The following is a 16,572-nucleotide window of genomic DNA, read 5'->3' as shown; positions in this document are numbered from 1 at the left end:
AGTTGGTCCACACTGTCAAGGGTAGAAAAACACGCAACAGAACCATCGAGCGTACAAGACACATTTATTAAGTCACAATAGCAGGAATGAGTGATATTAAAGTCAGGTAGACAAGGTAAAGATTCCACTCTTGGCACGTGATACTACATTCAGAATGTAACATACATGAACTTCTTTAACTTTTGTCCACTGTAAGGAAGACAGAGAGTCGCCACTTGGTCCAGCGCCCCTCCTAGAAATGAGGCCCCAGCAAGGAACGAAGTCACGACCCCCTAGTTTACAAGACCAAATGCTCTAACCCCTGAGCTATATTGAATATTGAATCTCATTCAAAGATCACAGTGAAATGGCAGAGTATTGATGCCATATTTTGGCATTATATCGCTTTCAAATTGATCAGCATCTCTTAGAATTAATTTGAAGTATATTGTTATAGTTTCTTCAAACACCAATTATTGTTTCTTAAGAAATGTAAATGATTGCTGTCAATCAGCTATTCACATGTACAGTCAGTCTTGCTAAAATATCATACCTTACAGATTAAGTCCTGTCCAGAAGGCTTTGTCTCTAAAACACCTTGATATCCCTGTCCGATGCATGCGAGTCTCAGGATTGAATTAACACGTGCAAATCAGAAGTCCTCATGAAATCAGGTTCTTAAGACTCACAAAGGAAAAGGAACTTTAGATCAAGGTTGACAACGAGGGGAAAACATTATCGGCGTCTAACGTCGGGGTGCAAAACCTTTGCCTTTTGGTTGACAGTTGTAGTGCTTTAGACTGCTGTCTTTTGGTCGGGAAATACTTATGAATGGGGAATGCTATCGTAACAGTCTCGGTTCAATTGTTAAACACCTCTGTTAATCAATGCTCATTTAGGAAGTGGCTGAATGGTTAGTTTGAATGCCAATTTAGCTTGTGGAGAAACCAGTCAGTCTGCTTTGAGAAAACATGAACATGTGGCTTTTTTTTTAAACACAGGTTTTAAGGCTAGGGAATTATGTATTTAATAAAGACAAAATAGGTGCTTTTCCTTAATAATTGCCTTTTCTGAATGACTTAAAAATAGAATCTTTTACAACCTGACATCACATACAACCCTGAGATTCTTTTTCCAGCGGGCGAGGCAGAATTACCACTTATTGGTAGTGAATTTAAACAATAAAGGACAGTAAACAGATAACGAATGCAAACAAACTGCAATACAGAGAGAATTTTAAAAATCAATCAAGTGCACAAGAGCTCTTAAATGAGTCCCTGACTGAGTTTGTTGTTGAGGGATCTGATGGGGGAGGGGGAGCAGCTATTCCTGAACCTAGTGGAGTGAGTCTTGTGACACCGATACCTCTTTCCTGATGGCAGCACCGAGAACAGAGTGTGTACTGGGTGGGGTGGATCCTTGAAGATTGCTGCTGGTCTCTGACGGCAGCGTTCCCTGGAGATGTTCTCGATGGTGGGGAGGGTTTTGCCTGTGATGTCCTGGGCTGTGTCCACTACCTTTTGCAGGGCTTTACACTCAGAGGTGTTGATGTCTCCCATACCAGACCATGAAGTAGCCAGTCAGCATACTTTCACCACACGTCTGCAGAAATTTACCAGGGTTTCTTTTTTTTTGTATATTTTATTTATTAAAGATATAGAATACAGAAATACAGACAAATAAAGAAATACAAATATACAAAACTTTTCTCCCTTTATTCCCCCTGTCCCTCCCTCATACCCTCCCCCCTAAAAACTACCCCAAATAAAATAAAATGGGAATTAGCATATTTATGATCATTTACTTATTGACGTGTTGGGTGCCATCTTTTTCCGGGAAGAAAAAATAAACTTTATTACATTACTAAACCCATATATTTCATATACAGGTCCCACACCTTAATAAAAAAAGAATAATGATCATGTAAGTTGTAAGTTATCTTTTCCAACGGAATACACGATCGCAACTCAGCATGCCATCTCTGAATATTCAACTCAATTTCATTTTTCCTAGTAATAGCTATACACTTCCTAGCCACTGCTAAAGCCAGTCAGATATACGCAAGTTGGGACTTCTCTAATTTTAACCCCAAAATCAATATCGTGCTGTATCCAACAAAAACAACATCGGGTCAAGTTCTAATTTAAATTGAAACAAACCTTCCAAAAATTCCAAAATCCTACACCAAAAAGGTTTCACTCTTTCACAAAGCCAAACTGAATGTAGGAAAGAACCAATCTCTTTACCACATCAAAAAAATAAATCCAACTTTCTTTAACTTCTCAGGGGTTAAGTAAAGCTGATGAAGAAAATTATAATTATATCTCACATTTATTAATTTAGTCGCAATGTTTTCACACATAACCATCCATTCTTCCTAAGATATTGGAATAGCTAAGTTTTCCTCCCATTTAATTGTCAATTTATACAGATCTGGCTTACTCATTTTACATTGTAACAAAGCATACATTTCTGAAATAAATCCTTTTTTGCCTCCATCTGTAAGTAGAATTTCAAATTTTGTTTGCTTACTTCAAAATTATCTAACAACAAAGCACAAACTTGATAATATGCAAACAATGTATTGACATAATTCCAAACTTTTCTTTAAGTCTACTAAATGAAAGAAAAGAACCAGCTTCATAACAGTCTTGTACCAACTTAATACCTTGCTGTTCCCATGATTTCAAATATTGATTATTTATCGAAAAAGAAATAAAGTTATTCTGATACAATGGAGTCCTGGCAGAGATTTTGTCTTTAGTTCCAACAATCTGATTCCTATTCGACCATATCTTCATTAGTGTTTCAGCACGGTTAGATGATGATTTTGTAAAAGACGAGGATTCCATTTATCAATTAGTTGATCGACATTTTGTTCAAAAAGCTGGGCCACCTCCACTTTATCCAATATCAAAGATCGATCAGTATCAAACATCCTATTAATAAATTTTAACTGAATTGCCTCATAATAATTTTGAAAATGTGGTCCTCCTAAGGTAAATCTCCAAGTCAATTTTTGGAATGACATTCTTGCCAACTTACCTTTCAACAAAAACAATTGTATTAAAGCATTTAAATACTTTTTTTTTTAAATTTCAGAAGTTTACAAGGAATTGATGAAACAGGTATTGTCGTCGCGGAAAGATATTCATTTTTATGCAATTTACACATCCGATCAAGGTTATTGGTAAGTCTTTCCATCTATTAAATCATGTTTAATTTTACTTCATAAAGGCAAATAGTTTAACTTTTGTAAAGTGTTGATAATCAACATCTACAACTATTCACAAATATTTAGCCTTGTCCGACCACCGAAGTTGAGTTTTTTGTTTACGAGCTGAATAATCCTCCTTTACCAATGGCATAATCTCACTTTTCTCCCAGTTAACTTTATATCCTGGCATTTTACCAAACTGTTCTAATCGCATTTGCAGATGCCCCAAAGATTGCTCAGGGTGTGTTAAATATACTAAGACATCATCTGCAAACAAATTAATCTTATATTCCTCTAAATTCTCTTTCATACCCTTGATATTATCATCTTGTCTGATCATTTGAGCCAATGGTTCTATGACCAACGCAAATAAGGCTGGTGACAAAGGACATCCTTGCCTGGTCGATCTAGTCAATGTCAGTGAAGAAGATATTTGCCCATCTGTCACCATCCGAGCCAATGGATTCTCATATAAGGCCTTCGCCCAACCAGTAAAGAGTGGTCCCAATTTAAATTTCTCTAATACTTTAAATAAAAAACTCTATTCCACTCTGTCAAACACTTTTTCTGCATCTAGAGCCACTATCATAGGTTGGTTGGGTTGCTCCCGAGAAGCATTGATCAAGGAAATCAACTTAACAATATTGTCCTCTGAGTATCGGTTTTTAATAAACCCAGCCTGATCTACATGAACCAATTTTGCCAAAAACTTAGCTAATCTATTATCCAAAACCTTTGCCACTACTTTATAGTCTACATTCAATTTAAAAAATGGTCAATAAGATCCAACTTTTAATGGATCTCTATCCTTTTTTGGGATTACTGTAATCAGTGGCTGAGAAAAAGATTCTGGAAAAGAACCAATCTCGGTAGTCTGCTTCAAAACTTCCATTAGTACAGGGAACAATAGATCAAAGAATCTTAATAAAATTCAGAAATAAAACCATCCTCCCCAGGCATAGATTGCAATGCCTCTTTAATTTCCATCTCATCAAAAGGAATATCTAACTCCTTAATCTCCTTATCTTCCTGTGATAGTACAGGATACTATCACCAATGTAAATATTTGTATATATTTACATTTCATAATAGTGATTGGCCTATTGGCAGGTCATAAAGGGCTGTTCCTAACCACTCTGGACTGGTCGACCTCGATGTAGTACGCTCCAGTCTTTTGTTAATAAAAGCCTTGGTTTGAGTCAACAAGTCTTTGAGTCATTCAACGTGCTACACTTCCAACGACGGCAAATCCAAGTTAGACAAAAGTGCATCAATTCGATCGTTATCTTGTACAACTTCAGAAGTATACAAATCTTTATAAAATGAATGGAATTATCATTAATCTCCTGAGGTTTATAAGTAACAATCGCATGTTTTCTAACAGCATTAATAGTCCTTGAAGCCTGTTCTGTCATCCCAAACCTCCCCAAACTCCTGAGGAAGTGGAGGTGCTGACGTGCTTTCTTCACAAAGCCATTGGTGTGTTGGGTCCAGGAAAGATCCTCCAAGATGGTGACTCCCAAGAACTTAAATTTGCTCACCCTCTCCACCTCTGATTCCCCCAAAGATCACTGGATTGTACCCCTCTGCCTTTCCTTTCCTGAAGTCAACCATCAGCTCCTTGGTTTTGGTGACGTTGAGTGAGAGGTTGTTGTTGGTGCCCCATTCAGCCAAGTTTTCAATCTCCCTCCTGTACACTGACTCATCCCCTTCCTTTATACAACCCACTACCGTGGTATCATCGCCAAATTTGTAGATGGTGTTATTGTTGTACCAAGCCACATGGTCATAGGTGTATAGTGAGTAGAGCAGAGGCTAAGAATGCAGCCCTGTGGTGCTCCAGTACTGATGGAGATAATGAAGATGTTCTTACCAATCCCCACTGATTGTGGTGTGGAGGTGAAGAAATCTATGATCCAATTACAAAGCGGGGTGTTAACTCGCAGGTCTTGGAGTTTGCTGATCAGTTTTGAGGGGATGATGGTGTTAAATGCCAAACCGTAATCGGTAAAGAGCATCCTGATGTCTGCATCTTTGCTGTCCAGGTTTTCCAGGGCTTTGTGTCAACCCAGTGGGATGCCATCTGCTGTAGACCTGACGCTACACCTGATAGGTGAATTGGTGCGGATCCATGTCGCCTCTCACACAGGAGCTGATATGTTTCAACACCAACTTTTCAAAACATTTCATCAGTGTTGATGTGAGTGCCACTGATTGATATGGGCAGGTTACCACATTCTTCATGGGCACCGGTAAGATTGACGCCTGCTTGAAACAGGTGGGTACCACGCCCTGCTGGAGTGAGATATTGAAGATATCTGTGAATACCTTGGTAATTTGGTCAGAGCAGATTTTTAATATTCGGCCAGGTACTCAGTCTGGACCTGAAGCTTTCCTTGGATGCCCTCTCCTGAAGGCAACACGTGTGTCCTCCTCAGATACAGACTGAAGAGAATCGTTAGGATCATCTCTTGTTCTGACTTGGCACTTTTTAGTGTTTTAGTTTACACTATTGTAGTTGGTGTATCTTATGCACCTGGAAGAATTTTGGTGCACCGGTGCAGTGTACTCATTTGAGTACGACAATAAACTCTCATCACCATCCTTTTTTTAATTTTCAGAAGCCCCTTTTCCACTGGAACCCTGACCCAGGAATTAACTGGAAATTTACTGGGACACAGTCCAGGGGAAAAGAAAGCTGTCTGAACTCCAGCGTCAAATGATATCATTTTATGCAGGGGATTAACTGCCTCTACCCCTACTCATGTCCCTGGTGTTTGATGACGTCAGCGTGCTGATAAAACCAGTGGACAAGGGACAGCAGAAAGTCACCCGTTTCCAGTTGAAGGTAGAGCACTCCGATCCCTGGGGATGAGTGTGTTCAGTGGAAAAGCAATTTGTGTCCCAGTTAAGGGTGGTCCAGTGGAAACGGTGCAAAGGGCTTCCTATCCCGGGACACTACATGGCCAATTAACTGGGATGCCAGTGGAAACGGGGCTCATGGTCATTCCCTCCCACCTTTACTCGACTAAAAAAAGGCAATGAAACTGTGGATACAAATTTCAGCGGGGTCATTGACCCCTACAGAAACCTGGAAAAAACCATCCTCCTTTACTGTACACATGAAGACAGAGATGGAATGGAACGACAAATGTGCTGCTTTGCTATCAGACCGGGAGTTTGTCATCAACACTGAAGCTGGATAAATATGCAAGATTCTCCCTCCTGTGTCACACTCAGCAGGTCATTAGGTCTTTGACAGGAAACTTTAACACTGCTTTTCTCTCCACAGAGTCTGCTGACTTGCATTTCCGTTTTAGTTCAGACTTCTATTACGTACCACCTAGTCACAAGAACAAATTAAACACTCATGCATACTGAGAACACAACCGCCAGCTATCGCCTTCAGAGAAAACAAAGCTTGCCACCAGGGATAAATAAGTAAGTGAAATCTGTCTTTTAGCAGCTCTGAACATAGTTTTCATACTTTGGTAGTCATCATAATTTGATCATTTTTGGCAACATTAAATCTGTCTTCTAAATAAAAAAAATGCTGCTTCTCCCAGTTCCAACAGTTAGATTTCTAAGCCATTGTATAATCACATTGCACTTTCCTTTAATTATGGGAATTCGACACTCTCAACACAATCCATTAAAGGGTAACAAAGACGATGTTTGGACAAAAACATTTTGAAACAAAACCAATTAACATGGTCTCTTCTTTCTTTGGCTTGGCTTCGCGGACGAAGATTTATGGAGGGGGTAAAAAGTCCACGTCAGCTGCAGGCTCGTTTGTGGCTGACCAGTCCGATGCGGGACAGGCAGACACGGTTGCAGCAGTTGCAGGGGAAAATTGGTTGGTTGGGGTTGGGTGTTGGGTTTTTCCTCCTTTGCCTTTTGTCAGTGAGGTGGGCTCTGCGGTCTTCTTCAAAGGAGGCTGCTGCCCGCCTTGTCCCTGAAGACACAGAAACAATGATGCAGACTGCAAATTAAAAGCAGTCATTTCAGAGTTGGCCCAGTGTAGAAGGAAGCAGGGGTCTCAGGGACTCTCAGCAGAGATGCTAACATGGGCTGAAGTAAATATTAATTAAATCATGAGAAATATACTGGGAATGTTGAGATGTGTGTATCAGCCAGCTCCCCACCATGACTACCAGCCCCCCCACATCTCCATCGGGCACACAAAACTCAAAACGGTCAACCAGTTTACCTATCTCGGCTGCACCATTTCATCAGATGCAAGGATCGACAATGAGATAGACAACAGACTCGCCAAGGCAAATAGCGCCTTTGGAAGACTACACAAAAGAGTCTGGAAAAACAACCAACTGAAAAACCTCACAAAGATAAGCGTATACAGAGCCGTTGTCATACCCACACTCCTGTTCGGCTCCGAATCATGGGTCCTCTACCGGCACCACCTACGGCTCCTAGAACGCTTCCACCAGCGTTGTCTCCGCTCCATCCTCAACATCCATTGGAGCGCTTACACCCCTAACGTCGAAGTACTCGAGATGGCAGAGGTCAACAGCATCGAGTCCACGCTGCTGAAGATCCAGCTGCGCTGGATGGGTCACGTCTCCAGAATGGAGGACCATCGCCTTCCCAAGATCGTGTTATATGGCGAGCTCTCCACCGGCCACTGTGACAGAGGTGCACCAAAGAAAAGGTACAAGGACTGCCTAAAGAAATCTCTTGGTGCCTGCCACATTGACCACCGCCAGTGGGCTGATAACGCCTCAAACCGTGCATCTTGGCGCCTCACAGTTTGGCGGGCAGCAACCTCCTTTGAAGAAGACCGCAGAGCCCACCTCACTGACAAAAGGCAAAGGAGGAAAAACCCAACACCCAACCCCAACCAACCAATTTTCCCTTGCAACCGCTGCAATCGTGTCTGCCTGTCCCGCATCGGACTTGTCAGCCACAAACGAGCCTGCAGCTGACGTGGACTTTTTACCCCCCTCCATAAATCTTCGTCCGCGAAGCCAAGCCAAAGAAATATAACCACCACACACAATTTAAACCAAATGCCAACGTTGATGATCAGTTACTACATAAAATGAAGACACATTTGCAGATGTGACTGATGGAGACATTGCACAATTACACTCATCGGGTTATTTGATAGACTGTCACACTTGGCAACGCACCCCAATCAAAACCACTTTCAAAAGGCACAGTCAAACCCTGAGATCTTCCAAATTAAACAATTTGGAGAGTAGGTTTTGAGAAGAAAAAGTCAGGAACATTTGTCTCATTCTCTCTGACTGCAAGTCCCAAACATGCAGATTTAATGACAAGAGTAAAACAAAAATCTTTAAAAAGGTAATGATCCACCTCGACAAGCCTGATCCACCTGAGAGGACACCTGAGGCTCAGCACGTCTATCTCCCTTAACCGGTCCACGTCCCGGCACGTGACTCTCAGGACACAAGAGTAAAGGGGGAGGAGGGCCAAGTTTTCATTGCAGAGAACTGAAGACCAAATGCTGGCAGCAGAGACACAGTGGATCACCACGGAGTGACAGTCAGTCGACAAAGAAATGTACATGCGAGACAGACTTGGATCCAAAGCACTGACCAGACAGAGATACAACAAAGGAACAGTGGGAGACATGCAGGGATAGAAGAATGCCAAAAAAAATATATCGAGCCTTCTGTTTTAACCCCTGATGGACAATAAGAGCCTGGGCCAAAATTAGAACCTTTAAATTAAAAATCCATCCTCATCTGTCATTTCGCTGCCACTACATTTACAGCCGTGATTCAGAGTCAGGACAAAAGGCTGGAGGAGCCACATGACACCCATAACACAATTTCACCACCCGTTTATAAATCCTACACCAGACACTCTTATCCGATCAAGACCACGTCAGCTTTAATATCTCCAACCCTTTCTGGAAACCTTCCAAACCCTCCCTATAGAACCATAGAAAGTGCCAAACCGATATTCTCTTGAGTTCAACTGACCTGCATCCAGTCCATAGCCTTCCACACCCCTGTCCAAATTCTTCTTCAATGTTAAAATTGAGCCCACATTCACCTCTTCAGCTGGCAGCTTGTTCCACTCCCCCACCCCTCTCTGTGTGAAGATGTTCCCCCTGTTCTATCGCATTTGAAACTACAGAAGTTGGAACACTGAGCTGCCAGTCCCAACCCTCCTGCAACCAAGGTTCACTGATGGCCACAATGTCATCAAAACTACACTAACTCCCGCTCCTTGATGTGTGGCTCAAGGAGTGTCTTCGCAGGGAGAATGGTGGTTTTGTGACCAGGTGAACACATTTAAAACAGAAATAACAGGCCTGATTGCAAGTTGTGTGTCAGGCTCAGTATGGGATAAGACATCCAATTTTATACTGTTCTTTGTCCCCCAGTGGAGCAGACAGAAGGCTCCATAACTCACATTGCATCAGACCTGGTTAGGAATTGAGCGGTCAAAAGGTAACCAGAGTGAGAGACATAAACAGACACAACAATGTGCAAATACACCCATACGACAGAGGGAAGAGAGGAGCAACAAGCAAAGAACCACAAATACACTTCCAGTCAGGGACAGAGTTAAAAACACAACGCTGGAGAACTCAAACAGCATCCTTTTATAGAGCAAAGATACAGCTACATTACCGACGTTTCGGGCTTAAGCCCTTCATCAAAGTACCCACGCCCGTGCTGACGCTTCGATGAAAACTGATGAAGGGCTCACACCTGAAACATCAGTTATGTTACTATATCTTTGCTCTGTTAAAGGACACTGTGTGACCTGCTGAGTTTCACCAGTATTGTGTTTTTATTTCAACCATGGTGTTGGCATAGTCTACTTCAGACAGAGAGGGACACACAAATATACAAACACTAAAGCATTGTCAGATGTTCAATATGGCAAGGCAGACTCCGATTATGCAATTTACAGTTCCCATCGAGCAAATCTGGTGAAGATCTGCAAAACAATGACTGATCACAACACAATTCAAATTACTGAGAGGCATTCAGGGGAGGAATCCAAGTCCTCCAGCAAGTTTGTTCCATGCACCCGATACCAGCACCTGTAGTCTCTTGTGTCTACAGACAACAATCACACAGGTAGAATAAACCTTGCTTGCTTTTAACAGGCATCTAAAGGCTTGTAACAGACATCACAAATAAATAAGGGCAAAAGGTTGATGAAGAAACATTGGAAATATGGATCCCGGAGATAAAATAGAAACTGGCAATGCGCTGTGGTGACTGGTATTCGGACAAGAGGCTGTCAGTATGCAACAGGTTGATCGTGTGAAACAGACAGGAGACAGGGACACAATCCACGGATGGGTGAAGGAAAGGGTCAGGGGAGTGTCAGGGGTGGGGGGGTGCAGACCAGGAGTGCACCATTGGGGTGGGGGTCAAGGAAAACACACTCTATGGGGTTGGGAGAAGAACGGTCCAAAAAGCAGGGAACCCATGATGAAGGGTGCACAGTCCGGGGGACTGTGAGCAAGTGCACGGTTAGGAGTGATGGGAGAAACCAGGGTCTTAGTGGAATGGTTTCAAACACAATGCTGGAGAAACTAAGCAGGTCAAACAGTGTTCTTTCATGCAGCAAGGATAGAGATTCATCACTGACATTTTGGGCTTGAGCCCTTCATCAAATTATGAGCAAAATGTAGGGAGCTGCCTGCAGAAAAGCAGGAGGTAATAGGTGGAGAAGGGAGGAAGGGCACATCAGGAGGCAGGGCGAGGGAGGATGGCTCTGTGAATGGAGAGGGAAGGGGATGGAGAGCACAAGGAAAGAAGAGAGAGGGATGGGGAAGAACAGGGAGTGGTCAAGCAGAAAGTGGAGGTTGATGTTAATGCCTCCGGTTGGAGAGTGCCCGGACAGAAAATCAAGTCTTGTTCCTCCAATACCACCAAGGAGCCTCCCGACATTTAGCATATATCTTGATGAAGGGCTCCAGCCTGTAACGATGGTCATGTATCTCTATCTCTGCTACATAACAGTGCACTGTTTGACCTGCTGAGTTTATCCAGCATTAGTTTTTAATTCAACCACAGTGTCTGCAGATTTTTTGTGTTTGACTTCTATTTGGGGTGGGGGAGTAAGACACATCCTCGGTGGATGAAGATCGGAGAGTGGTGGAGTTCACTCTGAAGAGTGTTTATAAGGGAAAGGTGCATAGGAAAGGGATCACCAGTAAGGTGTGGGGTACGGAGGGCACACAGGCAGAATTGGGGAACTGCTCACAGTTCCGGCTCAGCCTGAACTTCTCACACACTCACCTGGTCACTGGCAGTTGTGAAGATTGGCGGATGACCACTGGGTGTTGTGAGTGTGGAGATAGGTGGGTGGACACTGGGCATTATGGAGATCAGTGGGTGGTCACTGGGCGTTGTGGAGATCGGTGGGTGGTCACTGGGTGTTGTGGAGATCAGTGGGTGGTCACTGGGCGTTGTGGAGATCGGAGGGTGGTCACTGGGTGTTGTGGAGATTGGTGGGTGGTCACTGGGCATTATGGAGATCAATGGGTAGGCAACGGACGTTGTGGAGATCGGTGGGTGGTCACAGGGCGTTATGGAGATCGGTGGGTGGTCACTGGGAGTTGTGGAGATCGGTGGGTGGTCACTGGTTATTGTTGAGATAGGTGGGTGGTTACTGGGCATTGTGGATGTGAGATCGGTGGGTGGTCACTGGGTGTTGTGGAGATCGTTGGGTGGTCACTGGGCATTATGGAGATCATTGGGTGGTCACTGGGCATTATGGAGATCATTGGGTGGTCACTGGGCATTGTGGAGATCGGTGGGTGGTCACTGGGCATTGTGGAGATCAGTGGGTGGTCACTGGGCATTGTGGGTGTGAGATCGGTGGGTGGTTACTGGGCATTATGGAGAGAGGTGGGTGGGCACTGGGTGTTGTGGAGCTTGGTGGGTGGGTACTGGTGGTTGTGGAGATCGGTGGGTGGTCACTGGGCGTTATGGAGATTGGTGGGTGGTCACTGGGTGTTGTGGAGATCGGTGGGTGGGTACTGGTGGTTGTTGAAATCAGTGGGTGGTCACAGGGCGTTATGGAGATCGGTGGGTGGTCATTGGATGTTATGGAGATCAGTGGGTGGTCATTGGGCGTTGTGGGTGTGAGATCGGTGGGTGGTCACTGGGCGTTGTGGGTGTGAGATCGGTGGGTGGTCACTGGGCGTTATGGAGATTGGTGGGTGGTCATTGGGTGTTGTGGAGATTGGTGTGTGGTCACTGGGCATTGTGGGTGTGGAGATTGGATGAGGGTGCCCCAGGTGAAGTTGTTCTGGGCCAGTTAAGGTGTCAGAGTAACAGATGAGGGTGATGAGGATGCTCGGGTGAGGATGGCGCAGCTGGGGGTACCCTACCAAAAGTGCCCCAGTCCCGTGTGAGGATGTCCAAGTGAGGGTCCCCCAGGTGTTGGAGCACCAGGTGAGGGAGCCCCGGGTGTGGGTGCCCCGGGTGTGGGTGCCCCGGGTGTGGGTGCCCCGGGTGTGGGTGCCCGGGGTGAGGGTGCCCGGGGTGAGGGTGCCCGGGGTGTGGGTGCCCGGGGTGAGGGTGCCCCGGGTGAGGGTGCCCCGGGTGAGGGTGCCCCGGGTGAGGGTGCCCAGGGTGAGGGTGCCCCGGGTGAGGGTGCCCCGGGTGAGGGTGCCCCAGGTGAGGGTGCCCGGGGTGTGGGTTCCCCGGGTGTGGGTGCCCCGGGTGAGGGTGTCCCGGGTGTGGGTGCTCGGGGTGTGGGTGCCCCAGGTGTGGGTGCCCCCGGGTGAGGGTGCCCCGGGTGACGGTGCCCCGGGTGAGGGTGCTCGGGGTGTGGGTGCCCCGGGTGAGGGTGCCCCGGGTGTGGGTGCCCCAGATGTGGGTGCCCCGGGTGAGGGTGCCCGGGGTGTGGGTGCCCGGGGTGAGGGTGCCCCGGGTGAGGGTGCCCCGGGTGAGGGTGCCCTGGGTGAGGGTGCCCCGGGTGAGGGTGCCCCGGATGTGGGTGCCCCGGGTGAGGGTGCCCAGGGTGTGGGTGCCCGGGGTGTGGGTGCCCGGGGTGAGGGTGCCCCGGGTGAGGGTGCCCCGGGTGAGGGTGCCCCTGGGTGAGGGTGCCCCGGGTGAGGGTGCCCGGGTGAGGGTGCCCGGGGTGTGGGTTCCCCGGGTGAGGGTGCCCCGGGTGTGGGTGCCCCGGGTGTGGGTGCCCCGGGTGTGGGTGCCCCGGGTGTGGGTGCCCCGGGTGTGGGTGCCCCGGGTGTGGGTGCCCCGGGTGAGGGTGCCCCGGGTGAGGGTGCCCCGGGTGAGGGTGCCCTGGGTGTGGGTGCCCGGGGTGTGGGTGCCTGGGGTGAGGGTGTCCCGGGTGTGGGTGCTCGGGGTGTGGGTGCCCCGGGTGTGGGTGCCCCGGGTGAGGGTGCCCCGGGTGAGGGTGCCCCAAGTGAGAGTGCCCGGGGTGTGGGTTCCCCGGGTGTGGGTGCCCCGGGTGAGGGTGTCCCGGGTGTGGGTGCTCGGGGTGTGGGTGCCCCAGGTGTGGGTGCCCCCGGGTGAGGGTGCCCCGGGTGACGGTGCCCCGGGTGAGGGTGCTCGGGGTGTGGGTGCCCCGGGTGAGGGTGCCCTGGGTGTGGGTGCCCCGGGTGTGGGTGCCCCGGGTGAGGGTGCCCGGGGTGTGGGTTCCCCGGGTGAGGGTGCCCCGGGTGAGGGTGCCCCGGGTGAGGGTGCCCGGGGTGTGGGTGCCCCGGGTGAGGGTGCCCCGGGTGAGGGTGCCCTGGGTGTGGGTTCCCCGGGTGAGGGTGCCCCGGGTGAGGGTGCCCCGGGTGAGGGTGCCCTGGGTGTGGGTTCCCCGGGTGAGGGTGCCCGGGGTGTGGGTTCCCCGGGTGAGGGTGCCCCGGGTGAGGGTGCCCTGGGTGTGGGTGCCCGGGGTGAGGGTGCCCGGGGTGAGGGTGCCCAGGGTGTGGGTGCCCCGGGGTGTGGGTGCCCCGGGTGAGGGTGCCCGGGGTGAGGGTGCCCGGGGTGAGGGTGCCCAGGGTGTGGGTGCCCCAGGTGAGGGTGCCCGGGGTGAGGGTGCCCGGGGTGTGGGTGCCCCGGGTGAGGGTGCCCTGGGTGTGGGTGCCCGGGGTGAGGGTGCCCCGGGTGAGGGTGCCCCGGGTGAGGGTGCCCGGGGTGAGGGTGCCCGGGGTGTGGGTGCCCCGGGTGAGGGTGCCCGGGTGAGGGTGCCCGGGGTGTGGGTTCCCCGGGTGAGGGTGCCCCGGGTGAGGGTGCCCCGGGTGAGGGTGCCCGGGTGAGGGTGCCCCGGGTGTGGGTGCCACGGGTGAGGGTGCCCCGGGTGAGGGTGCCCGGGGTGTGGGTTCCCCGGGTGAGGGTGCCCCGGGTGAGGGTGCCCCGGGTGAGGGTGCCCGGGGTGTGGGTGCCCCGGGTGAGGGTGCCCCGGGTGAGGGTGCCCTGTGTGTGGGTTCCCCGGGTGAGGGTGCCCCGGGTGAGGGTGCCCCGGGTGAGGGTGCCCTGGGTGTGGGTTCCCCGGGTGAGGGTGCCCGGGGTGTGGGTTCCCCGGGTGAGGGTGCCCCGGGTGAGGGTGCCCTGGGTGTGGGTGCCCGGGGTGAGGGTGCCCGGGGTGAGGGTGCCCAGGGTGTGGGTGCCCCGGGGTGTGGGTGCCCCGGGTGAGGGTGCCCGGGGTGAGGGTGCCCGGGGTGAGGGTGCCCAGGGTGTGGGTGCCCCGGGTGAGGGTGCCCGGGGTGAGGGTGCCCGGGGTGTGGGTGCCCCGGGTGAGGGTGCCCTGGGTGTGGGTGCCCGGGGTGAGGGTGCCCCGGGTGAGGGTGCCCCGGGTGAGGGTGCCCGGGGTGAGGGTGCCCGGGGTGTGGGTGCCCCGGGTGAGGGTGCCCGGGTGAGGGTGCCCGGGGTGTGGGTTCCCCGGGTGAGGGTGCCCCGGGTGAGGGTGCCCCGGGTGAGGGTGCCCGGGTGAGGGTGCCCGGGGTGTGGGTGCCCCGGGTGAGGGTGCCCGGGTGAGGGTGCCCGGGGTGTGGGTTCCCCGGGGTGTGGGTGCCCGGGGTGAGGGTGCCCCGGGTGTGGGTGCCCCGGGTGAGGGTGCCCCGGGTGAGGGTGCCCCGGGGTGTGGGTGCCCGGGGTGAGGGTGCCCCGGGTGTGGGTGCCCCGGGTGAGGGTGCCCCGGGGTGTGGGTGCCCCGGGGTGTGGGTGCCCTGGGTGTGGGTGCCCTGGGTGTGGGTGCCCAGGGTGTGGGTGCCCCGGGGTGTGGGTGCCCGGGGTGAGGGTGCCCCGGGTGTGGGTGCCCCGGGTGAGGGTGCCCCGGGTGAGGGTGCCCCGGGGTGTGGGTGCCCGGGGTGAGGGTGCCCCGGGTGTGGGTGCCCCGGGTGAGGGTGCCCCGGGGTGTGGGTGCCCTGGGTGTGGGTGCCCGGGGTGTGGGTGCCCCGGGGTGTGGGTGAGGGTCCCGGTTCCCGAGCAGCCGCCCCCCGCCCCCCGCCCCCGCCCCCGTCCCCGCACTGACCTGGGCACGCAGCTCGGCGAGGAACGGTCCACCTCCCAGGTGGCGAACAGGTTCATGGGCACAGGAGGGAGCAACGCGCTGCCCGGCACCAGCGACACCCGCCCTCGCTCCGCCATCGCCAGCATCACCACCGGCGCGCTCCCCTCGCCTCCCCTCCGCCCGCCCGTCCGCGACCGCGACCGCGCGCCCCCGCGACGGCCGGCTGCCGCTGCCGCGCGCATGCGCCGCCGCGCCAGCCCAACCGTCCCAGCGCGAGGACAGGAGCGGGATTGGGATAGAGGGGGGTGGGGAGGGAGGGAGGAGGAGGAGGAGGGGGGTAGTTATGGGGGGGCGGGTAGGGATGGGGGGAGAAGGGAGGGAGGAGAGGTAGGGATAGTGGAAGAGAGGGGATGGAGGAGGAGGAGGGGGGGAGGGAGGAGGGAGGGAGGAAGGAGGGAGGGAGGAAGGAGGGAGGGAGGGAGGAAGGGAGGGAGGGAGGAAGGAGGGAGGGAGGGAGGGAGGAAGGAGGGAGGGAGGGAGGAAGGCAGAGGAGTAGGGGATAGGGATAGAGGAGGAGGGGGAGGGGATAGAGGAGGAGGGAATAGAGGAGGAGGGAATAGAGGAGGAGGGGATAGAGGAGGAGGGAATAGAGGAGGAGGGGATAGAGGAGGAGGGGGAGGAAGAGGGGATATGGATAGAGGAGTAGGGAGGGTGGGAGGAGGGGGATAGTGGAGGGAGGAGGATTGGTAGGGATAGTGGAGGAGAGGGGAGGGAGGAGGAGGGGGTAGGGATACAGGAGGTGGGGATAGGGTTAGAGGGGAGGGGATACGGGAGGGGATAGAGGAGGGGGATAGTGGAGGAGAGGGAAGGGGAGGAGGAGGTAGATGAAGAGGGGAGGGAGGAGGAGAGAAGGGGAGGATGGGGGTAGGGATAGGGGAAGGAGGGGG

The 16,572-nt window shown here is 51.4% G+C and overlaps 1 protein-coding gene across 2 annotated transcripts in view; it reads right to left on the bottom strand.

The window, feature by feature from the left end:
* The window catches only part of LOC138737261 (phosphofurin acidic cluster sorting protein 2), a 284,998-nt gene extending 269,179 nt beyond the window's left edge, over window positions 1–15,819 (bottom strand). For both annotated transcript variants that reach the window (XM_069888004.1, XM_069888003.1), the window contains exon 1: window positions 15,647–15,819. In XM_069888004.1, the coding sequence (XP_069744105.1) occupies window positions 15,647–15,771 (125 nt within the window). In that variant the 5' untranslated portion in view covers window positions 15,772–15,819. The remainder of the gene's footprint in view (window positions 1–15,646) is intronic.
* Window positions 15,820–16,572: the final 753 nt, after the last annotated feature.

This window comes from Narcine bancroftii, chromosome 6 (genome assembly GCF_036971445.1).
Source record: "Narcine bancroftii isolate sNarBan1 chromosome 6, sNarBan1.hap1, whole genome shotgun sequence".
In the NCBI taxonomy this organism is placed as follows: Eukaryota; Metazoa; Chordata; class Chondrichthyes; order Torpediniformes; family Narcinidae; genus Narcine; species Narcine bancroftii.
Note: the sequence above shows the minus strand (reverse complement) of the source record. Positions and strands in the feature narration are given on the sequence as shown.